The sequence below is a fragment of the Micromesistius poutassou genome (genome assembly GCF_964030765.1).
Source record: "Micromesistius poutassou genome assembly, chromosome: 11".
Lineage (NCBI taxonomy): Eukaryota > Metazoa > Chordata > Actinopteri > Gadiformes > Gadidae > Micromesistius > Micromesistius poutassou.
In genome coordinates, this window is record NC_140281.1 from 11,575,386 (window position 1) to 11,585,433 (window position 10,048).

The following is a 10,048-nucleotide window of genomic DNA, read 5'->3' on the forward strand; positions in this document are numbered from 1 at the left end:
GACGGCAAAAAGCACAAGTCTCATAGGTTTAGCAGATCAATTCCATGAAATTATTTTGGAGATCGTGCCTTTTTCCAATAATCATAAACTATCTTGGTAGTGCGGATGTAACTGCAAACAGCACTTTATTAAAGTATAAAAAAAAAACGCTCATAGACTCGGACACAAAATATGCCTCATATACAATATTTAATATAGTACAGTAGGAAGAGAAAAAATACACAAATTGTAAACCTCTGATATTACTAGATAACACGGATGTGCATCAAATGAAGACATAAACAACTATAATATAACGTGAAATTATTTAGTGGCATCGCAATGGTCATATCATGGCAAAAAAATAGACAAAAATATTTTATGCTAGATTTCCCTTGTACTTTTTGCGGAATTTTGATAAATTAAGACAATTTAGCAAAAATAAGTGAATTCAACAGAAATAGACTAAAGCGTGGAAAAAAATAGGTTTGGGACCTGAGAAATAAACACCACCAACAGTCATTCAGGCTGTTGAAAATATGTGCATTGTGAAAATTAAATAACAAGAAGGCCTAAAGTTTTTTTCTTATGTGTAGAAAATCTTTTTATTTTTCTTACATAAAATGAGGAAATGGAAGCAGTGCATATTTTACACTTCAAAAGAAGCACTACCTTGGGTTGAACATGTGTACAGATAGTGCTTTGAAAGCGGGAAAAACTACACAAGCAGTGTCTCCAAAAGCATTACCCCGTCATCCTATCTATACAAAAATTCTCAACAGCAGAAGCCCACTAAACCAAAATATGCAAATTGGTGTAGGATGTTCAGAGATATGAACATGTATAAGAAACTGACGATGCATTCAAATAAAAAAGACAACACCTATAAACTCCCTATTATGACCAACTAGAATTCACAGGTGGCTACTTGGCGTTTCGCCGCTGGTAAGTCATAAAACTCAAAGTTCAGGCCTCTGAACATTTTCTTCCAATCCAGCGTAGCCAAAGAGCCAAGACCTAGTGCTATATGTAGTGGAGTTTTTATGGTGGGAAACCTTTCTGCGGAGGGTGGTGGCGTTGATAATAAATTGTTTCTTAATGGAATATAAAACACCTCAAGAGAATGAGTTCTCTTTGTGCACTTTTTGGGGGGAGGCAGGGTTTGGGGAATTTAATTTACACCACAGCCCCTGGATGGCTTGGTGTTGAAACCGCTGTTAGGCTGTCACAGGTTGGAGATTTTCACAGACCATGGTCAAAATATGCATATAAAAAAGGTTGGTAAAGCAAACATCAAAAAAATAATTAAAATGTTTATATATTATTTTTTTCCTTAAAAAAACGTTATTACATCTACTGCCCTTGTACCTGGCCATGTTTCTTTTGACATGGGTTCAGCAGTTCATGAACGCATTTTAAAAGCACACAGAGACAGAGAGATTTTTTCTTTTTCTGTAAGAAGGCAGCTTTTCTTTGATTTCTTCCTTTTTCATCACGGTGGCTGAGGTCTTCACAGACATGGGCGTTCAAACCCTCCACTCAGAAAAAAAAAAGCATAAAAAAAAGACTAATTAGAAGAGATTGGTGCTTGATTGGCCATCTATCAGACAAAAAAAAAACTGCTGATAATATGTGCAGCATGATTCTCAGGAGACTCCCGCCAGGACAGAGAGGAACATTCATCCGACTGAAGACGGACATAGGTCAGTCAGATCAGTTTCAGATCAACAAGGACAAACGTGTGATCCGGACACCAGCTTTCAGTCCCTCGTCCCTATGCCGACCCTGCTTGACCTCACTCTGTTGTTGTCGATAGTCTCCCTCGGAAATCCAGGGTCTGATACATGACCTATGCTTGCCCACCTGTAGTGACCTGGTGGCATCTGAAATCGGCCAATCAGAACCCTGAAAACTTGTGTGAAAGCCCTTCCCCTTTTCTCCACCAAAGGTCCAATGGCGGCTGGGCCCTTCAGGAGTGAGTCCAGCTGATTGGAAGCCAGTGCTTCTCGGTCTCGATCTTCCTCAAGGCCTCCCGCAGCTCCCCGAAGGCCGTGGTCAGGTCGTCGTTGACGATCACCTTCTCAAACAGGTGGCTGTACTGGCCCTCCATCAGCTGGGCCGTGCTCACCATCTCCTCAAAGTCCTCCTCCTGCAAGGGGGTTTCCATGAGAGAGAGAGAGAGAGAGAGAGAGAGAGAGAGAGAGAGAGAGAGAGAGAGAGAGAGAGAGAGAGAGAGAGAGAGAAAAGAGACAGACAGAGAGAGAGATAAGAGAGAGAGAGAGAGAGAGAAAAAGAGACAGACAGAGAGAGAGATAAGAGAGCGAACAAAATAAGTGATCTGTCACGTTGTTGCAATGGAGGTTCATGCCATTGTCCATCTTTGTCAAACAAGATGAACTTGTCACAGTACACAAAAAAGGGCAGATAAATCCACAGTGTAAACACAAATCACACGTCCATAAACACACAAATATAAACTCAAATAAACAAAGTGGCCCGTACAGCTATACCACACGTGAACCCCGCTCCAAGACCACGCACTAAAAGAGCCTCCTACAACAACCTGACCTCAAGGAATTTTCATAATTTCCCTTTCACGGCTATCCAATTCGCAAAGAAAATAAAAAAATACTAAAAATATGCAAGAGACAAAACATAACAAGGGGCGTAAAACATACATAATTGTTACATGCCAGTAAGTTATTGTACGTGTGATTGAGCAATAATAGCTTGTGGACAAGGCCACTTTTGGTGTTTGGACGCTTAGGTCATGTGAAAGTGTTTAGCCTCTAGCTGGCTCAGAGAAGGCGGTTAGCAAAAAAGAAAGTTAAATTAGTGACGGTGATCTCTGGTGTCACATATCAGACTTTAGATAAACATCTGAAAGGCTGATGGCAGACGAGCCCAATCACGGTGAACAGGGGCATTTCGTTTCCTTTCTCTTCAAATTTGTTTCGACAAATCAGGCTGTAACAGAGCTGAGCAAATGTCATTGTAAGCATGGCAGTACTGAAAGAGAGCTATGATGGAGCTGTGCAGATGCCGTTAAGGCAGTCTTGCAAAAGGAGCGCTATCATAGAGCTTCAATGCATAGTAAACATGGCGGTAGTGCAAAAAAGTCATTAGTTGAGTTCAGAGGGTAACCAGTGCTGTGTTCATCCATACTTCCATGAGTACACTTAAACACAGTACACTATCCACACTGACTAAGTGCGCTGATTTTCAAATGTCAATGTCATTCCAAATCGAATACTACGTGGTGCACTAACCGGAAATTATGATCGTGACTGCCTCCATGGCTCCTCCCCCGCAATAAACATCCCGCTTTGAACGGTGAACTCTTTACGCATAGTAGCTATAAAAAGCTATACAAGCTATAAAAGCTACAAAAGAACTCCATTTAACTCCATTTAATGCAAGCTGTTTTTTTTTTTTCATTTAATGTGGAAAATGCACCGACGTTGGCTCAGCCTGGCGCCGCCTCTTCCTCTACGTAGCTAAGATGGCGACGGTTGAGTAAGAAAAGTGTGCATTGATCCACACTTTTTTGAGTACACCATCCTTCATCCTTTCAGTACACTTCTTTTCGCCCTGATCTGAATTGGAACGCCCTACATACTCAAACTAAGTATAGTGAGTGTGGATAGTATGGATATTGGAACACAGCACAGGTAGAGATGGGTAACAGAGTCGAGGAAAAGCAGTTTCTGAGCCTGGTAGTACGGGCTTATATCCGTAACCAAACAGGAAACAATGTGTATGTCCGCCCCTTTAGACTGTTTGGATTTGGACCCAGGTGCTGTTTTTTTTTTCTTTGGATCAGAATTTCTTATTCTTCTTATTTCTTATTTTACATACTGCAAATTTCTTTCCTCACAACTTGATCCACTTTTGGATAAAGGATTGAAAAGTGGTAATATCGACTTCATCCACCGTTGATGTCTTGTCATTGATGCCCCTAAAACCTCATACAGGTGGGAGTACAGGATTGGTGACATAACAGACTATCCTTCCTGAAGCAGGTGTAGGGTTGATTCCTTGATTCAGTTGATTCCTCTAGGGTGGAGTCCATCCAGGGGCAGAAGCCATGTCTAACTCGCGCCACAACCATGTAGCCCAAGAGCAACAACACCAAATCATGATTTGATTTCAAGGGAGCCCTGTCTGCCATGGGTCCATGCTGGGGCTGGTTAATAGCCCACTCTTTAATGCCCAGGTCATCATGGTGGTTCTTTATGGGCTTTCTGGTTGTGGCCAGAGGCAGAGGACAGATCATTTGTACTGATTTAGCCGGCTCCTTTTCTCTTTAATGGATATATGCTCCATGATAGATCTGTTTTATAGTGACTCCTCTTTTTTAAACGCTTCACTCGTAGTAAATCCTTATGATTGAGCCTGCAAATACGTTAACATTAACATTCTTCAAACTACATAGTGTGCATCAAAATATCCTGCTGTTTAGCTTGTAGGGAAGAAAGATAAATCTGTCTCTGTGAGGTTTCTGGTTCTCATTGGATTCACATTTCTAGGACTTGTTCTTAATGAGGCGTGGGTTGAATAACCAGTCCCTCTTTATGCCAATTAGTGTAGCAAAAATATAGCTTTTGAACTCTGAACAAAGAGAACAAAAGCGCGACTTTTGATCGAAGCAATAAACCTCTCAAAAGTCAACTAACATTAAACCATTGACATGGGGTGGAGGTTTATGGAGTGGAGAGAACAGAGTCTTTTACTGCACGGCCGCTGTTCTCCGTGCCATCCTTCTGAGCTCCTCCTAGCTGAACCACCGCCAGGTGAATCCACATGCCTAAGTCATTGTCAGTCCAAGCGGTGATGTTATAGATGTAGTCCATTTGAACTGTATATGAATTGATTTGAATGTACTCTGATTACAAGTCAACCCTGAAAGCCAAACGTCTGCCACCCTGCTTTGGCAGCGGCCATGAGAAGGACCTCAAAAAAGAGAGCAAGAAGAAGGAATTCGGACAACAGGGGAGGCCCCTGAAGACCAGGCCGCTGTGTTCTGGTGTGGGACTGTTTTCCATGTTCACCGGTGGAAGGCTGTGTCCGTGTGTGTCGAGTGTCTAGTCAAGCTCTGCCGGGGGAAGGAAGATCAATCTCCACTAAAAGACGGGTTTTGGGGACAGAGAGCTGGAGAGGCGCGATGGAAAGACGATGGGACAAAATCCAAAGGGCCAAAAACCGCGAGGGGGGAACAAAAACAAAAGCACAACAACCCTGAGATGAGACAGGAAGAACGGGGCCGGAGCTCAAAAAGAATGCAGAGGAGACAGACCGAATGACCTAACGATTGTGATGGATGGACTGTCGAGCGAGTCAGTGACAGAAGTAGAGTGGACACGCCGTCTAAAGACCCCGCTGTTGTCGACTCAAACCTCAAGCCGGTAGCAGGAGTCTGTCCAAAGTCACCACTGGGCCGGAGCCAAGGCCTCGATGGAAAAATAGACTTTTATTGTCTGCAATAAAAAACACCTGTCCTTGGTGTTAAGATGATATAAGTGTTACAAAATAGCATTACAAATACGGAGAACTGGTCCACCTAAAGGGTCCCTTTTTTAAGGAAAAATTAATCCTCTCTGGCTTCACAGGGACCCAACATTCCTTTCAGTCCAGTTATTTTTGCTCTCTAAACCTAAACGTTTACTCGGTCATTTCTGCGAATACCACATTACAAGTCGATAATATATTATGTCAGCTAGCTTTGGTACACTACAGAATGATTTTACACCTTTTGGAATCCGACGCCTAGCATTTTTTCCAGCTATAACAATTGGCTTTGAGTCAAGAGCACCCTGCTAAAACAATGAAGGGACTGTTTTTTGCCTTTCAATCATTAAAGCAGACCTCTCTCACTCCCCCTCTCTCTCTCTCTCTCAAAAAAGCGAAAATAGCTGGCTTTGGATAAAATGTGTCCGAGACACAGACTGTATTCACAAAACAAGGGCTTCTCTCTCAGCCCTCTCTCGTGCCAATATGTGGTGACCTGTCACTGCCCATTGTGGTTAGAGTTGGTTACCTGGGCAAAATGCACTCCACTGTCAGCAAGCAATTTTGTCTCTGGTGAAATTAAAGGTAAGTGACCAATAACTGGATTATTATCGTATAATTGAGGTATCGTATAACATGGACACTAATTGGCACTTCTAATAGTGCCAAAAGGGATTTACATTGTTTTTTATTGCAGACTGATTCGATGCAGCCATGCCAAGCATCTCCCCCGTGTTCTGGACCCACTGCTAAGATCTCAAACTCAGAAAGTGCAAAATTAAAACAGTAATCCAACAGAACGGTCAAAATGATTTGTCCATTTCAGATTCAAATCATATAGTATTACAAAATCAAGTCTGGCCAGACATCGGCATGGTAGAGCAGCGTTTGTTGCAATTATGTTCTGTTGAATGTAGTGTGTTACGATTGATTTTCAATCACGCCCCGCTCTGCCAATAAACCTGTTACAAACTGTACGGATAGAAAGACAATGCCAGACTCAGATCCATTCCCTACCAGTTAACACTTCCATTCACCAGCAGAGCGACTTCTGCTGTTCCTTGGTACTAAACTACTACAAATATATGGAGTCACTGTCTCATATCATATGGTTAGCCTACAGGAATTGTCCATAGAGCCCTGGTCATGTATGTAACATGTAACAGTACAAATAAAAGGTATTAGGAATTTAGGGTTTATAAGAACACATGGGTTAATAACGTATATTGTAGATAAATCCAACCAGCATGGATCGCAGCAACAACCTTTGTGCAATAACGCCGCCTGCCTGCTTGCTGTCTGTGTAACTGTTAGCAGGGCTCAGAGTCAACACGTTGACCAGACTACTGAACACTATCTACCTTGTTCTTTTCACGTTCCCGCTGTGGCGCCTGCTGTTACGGTGTGTGTACGCTCGCTGACTTCTTGACGGTGTCACGCTCCTGACGGTTTGACAGCGCGTTAAAAAAATGAAAAGAAAAGAAAAAAACGGCAAAAACGCCAGCGCCGGCGCTGTGCGAGGGATGTTCTGAATTAGAGCTGACCTCGCACGGGGATGTCGGATGCCTGGAGGACAGTGTGATTGAATGTAGGAGACACACACAGTGGGATGATTCACACAGCATCCAGAGAGTCATCTCGTATGAGCGAGGTGGGGGGACGGGGGGACGGGGCAGGTAATGGGGGGACGGCGGGGGAGTTGTGTGTGCCTCCCACTGGGCCGGGGACCGACACCTGCAAACCTTTATAAATCCACAAAGCTCTTTCCCTGTCTTGTCCTGTCCCTGCCTCTCCCTGTGGCTTCTTCATGTCTCTTTACAGGAATAGAGAGAGGAGAGGAAGAGTTGGAGGGAGAGAGAGGTAGATAGAGAGGGGATGAAGGTTACAGCTTAGGGCGAAGGGGAGATGTACTGTGGCCATTGTTCTCTCTTTGACCTCCGCCTCGGCCCACTTTGTATTGTGATCTTCTCTGCTGATCGAAACTGTAATCAACTCGTGAGACATTTTGTTTTGTCACGTATTGAGCGATATATGAGGAGGACATCTCTACTTTGACTTTTAATAAAGACGGCTGCTTTGATAAAAAGTCTCTCTCTCTCTCTCTCTCTCTCTCTCTCTCTCTCTCTCTCTCTCTCTCTCTCTCTCTCTCTCTCTCTCTCTCTCTCTCTCTCTCTCTCTCTCTCTCTCTCTCTCTCTCTCTCTCTCTCTCTCTCTCTCTCTCACACACACACACAGTGATCCCCCCCCTCTCCCCCACAGCGAGAGAGCGTAGGCTGGGAAAGCCATCACCCGTCCGTCACTCCCTCCCCCCCTCCCCAAAACGACACCATCTCAGTGCGCATCGCAGGTCCACTAATCAGCCACACCTGTGTCGCCGCTGGCTCCGTGGAAAGGTGTGTAAAGAGATGACATCATCACTCACACACACACACACACACACACACACACACACACACAAGATTACACACGCACCTATATATTTATTTATATGCATGTCATGTGGGATAAGGTTTAACTTTTTTCTCTCCCAAATGGACCATTGAGTAGATCCAGGTGTTACAACGTCCATCTCGGTCTTTTGATGCTATCTGTGCCGGCGATCTGTGTTCCAGTAAAGTCAAGGGCTTGGCTGTATTTTTGTAAAGGTTATTGCCTACAGTCACACATCGGTGGTTGTGTAAAAAAAATCATAAATCGGCGCATCTGCCGATTAGGCCTAATCCTCCTTTAAATGGAGATCACATTGCGACAGTGAAATAATAGTACGATCAAGAGTTGGCACTATCTCCCGAACTCCCAAGCTTCTATGGAAAGCTATCATCACGCACGATGTGCAAAGCACAGAAGAAAGATTCAATCATATTTAAAAATAAGAACCTAAGCTTCTCTTTTATTGGTCTCTGCATAGCAGCTGAGTAAGGGATTAGGGTTAGGGCTAACGCATCATAATTTGGCGGCATTTTGGAAATGATGAAATAAATATAGTCCATTTATAATTCTGAGACCATGAATAATTGGACTTCTCAGGTGCCTATGGTCAGTTAGAAACAATAAAATAAACTGCCTCCAACTTCTTAACCACAGGTGATACCATTATTGGCAGTGTGACGGTCTCTCCCTCTCTGTCTGTCTACCTGTGCTAATGGGTAAGCCAATGAGCAAAGGGGAAGGTTTGGGCAGGTGATATGGTTCATCTGTGCTCAGGTTTATTCCAGCCCTTTGGTTTGTCTGTTTCTCTGACTCTGATTCTCTGACGCTCTTTTTGCTTTCCTTTGCTTTCAGGATATCACCAGCTGAGTAACTGATGGGCCTGGTTTCTTCTCTACATTCATACCACGTCCTATAATCGTCTCCCCAATACATCGCTTTATTACTGATGCCCTATGTTCTGTTTTGGCCATTTAACATAGCTTCATTACTGATGACCTATGTTCTGTTTTGGCCATTTAAGATAAGGACATGATAGAAACATTTTTAAACACTTTAGCTGGTTTTAGGAAAAATACTAAGCAGTGCAAATAATAGTATTTGCATTAGTTGTATGCCATAATGCCCATTGTGGAGGGGGAGGGAGAGAGAGAGGAGAGGTCTTACGATGAAGGGCTTGGCAGTGCCATGGTCGTCCTTGTTGGAGATGACCTTTCCGTTCCTCCTGGTCTGCCTCAGTCTCTCCACGGACGGCGGCTTGACGAAGACCACGAAGGGCTTGAACTCTGCAGTCCGCAGGTGCTTCAACGTCTGCAGAGAGGGGAGGTGTGTGAGAAACTTGCTGCAGGATGTAGCGGGATGTGATTATGATGTGTGTGTACAGGTGGAGATAATACAGCATTGCGTAGTTGTGCTCAACAGGTACGATTTTTTAAGTTCTCAAGTATATATTGAATCAGTGTGTCTTCCCTTGATCATGCTGCATTGAACCCAATTCTTGTGTCTTGTGTTGAGACATTAATGTTCATCAGCATACCTACACACACATTGTGCGTGTAGTATGCTGCATATGGGCATTTTAGTTTTTGCCGAAATGGCGATGTACCATCCCAACATGTTATTCAGTGGTGAGATTCCACACAACCATAGGTCGAAAACCTGAACGTATCACACACAAGGTCAACACACGTGACTTTGGACCAGCACAGAACTCAGTACTGTAGGCCCGCTGCAGTGTATAAACAAACAATAACACGCCCTTGAGGTGACAACACTGTGTGTGTCAGCCAGCACAAGAGAAGCACAACAAGCTACTCGGTGGAAAGAAGCAAACTCTGAATTGAACCAAAATAAACTGTGAAATGTGTCTTGATGTAATAAATCGCAGGATGTGAGTGAGGCCTGTAATCTTAAATCATATGTGCATGAATGTACTAATAATGTGTGTGTGTGTGTGTGTGTGTGTGTGTGTGTGTGTGTGTGTGTGTGTGTGTGTCAATCTTGAAAAGCTATATAGGGAACACAAAACCGCAACTGACAAAGAGATTTGCGTGCTCGAAAGCTCTGTTCTGGGCCTCCTGGTTAGCCTCCTGCAGGGACCTTTCTCCGACACTGTGTTTGGGGCCCCCGAACG

At 43.6% G+C, this 10,048-nt stretch overlaps 1 protein-coding gene across 1 annotated transcript in view; it reads right to left on the minus strand.

The window, feature by feature from the left end:
- Positions 1–210: 210 nt before the first annotated feature.
- Positions 211–10,048, minus strand: part of mpp7a (MAGUK p55 scaffold protein 7a) — a 113,698-nt gene continuing 103,860 nt past the window's right edge. The window contains 2 exon segments of the mRNA XM_084475184.1: positions 211–2,128; positions 9,082–9,225. Of these exon segments, the coding sequence (XP_084331310.1) occupies positions 1,949–2,128; positions 9,082–9,225 (324 nt within the window). The 3' untranslated portion in view covers positions 211–1,948.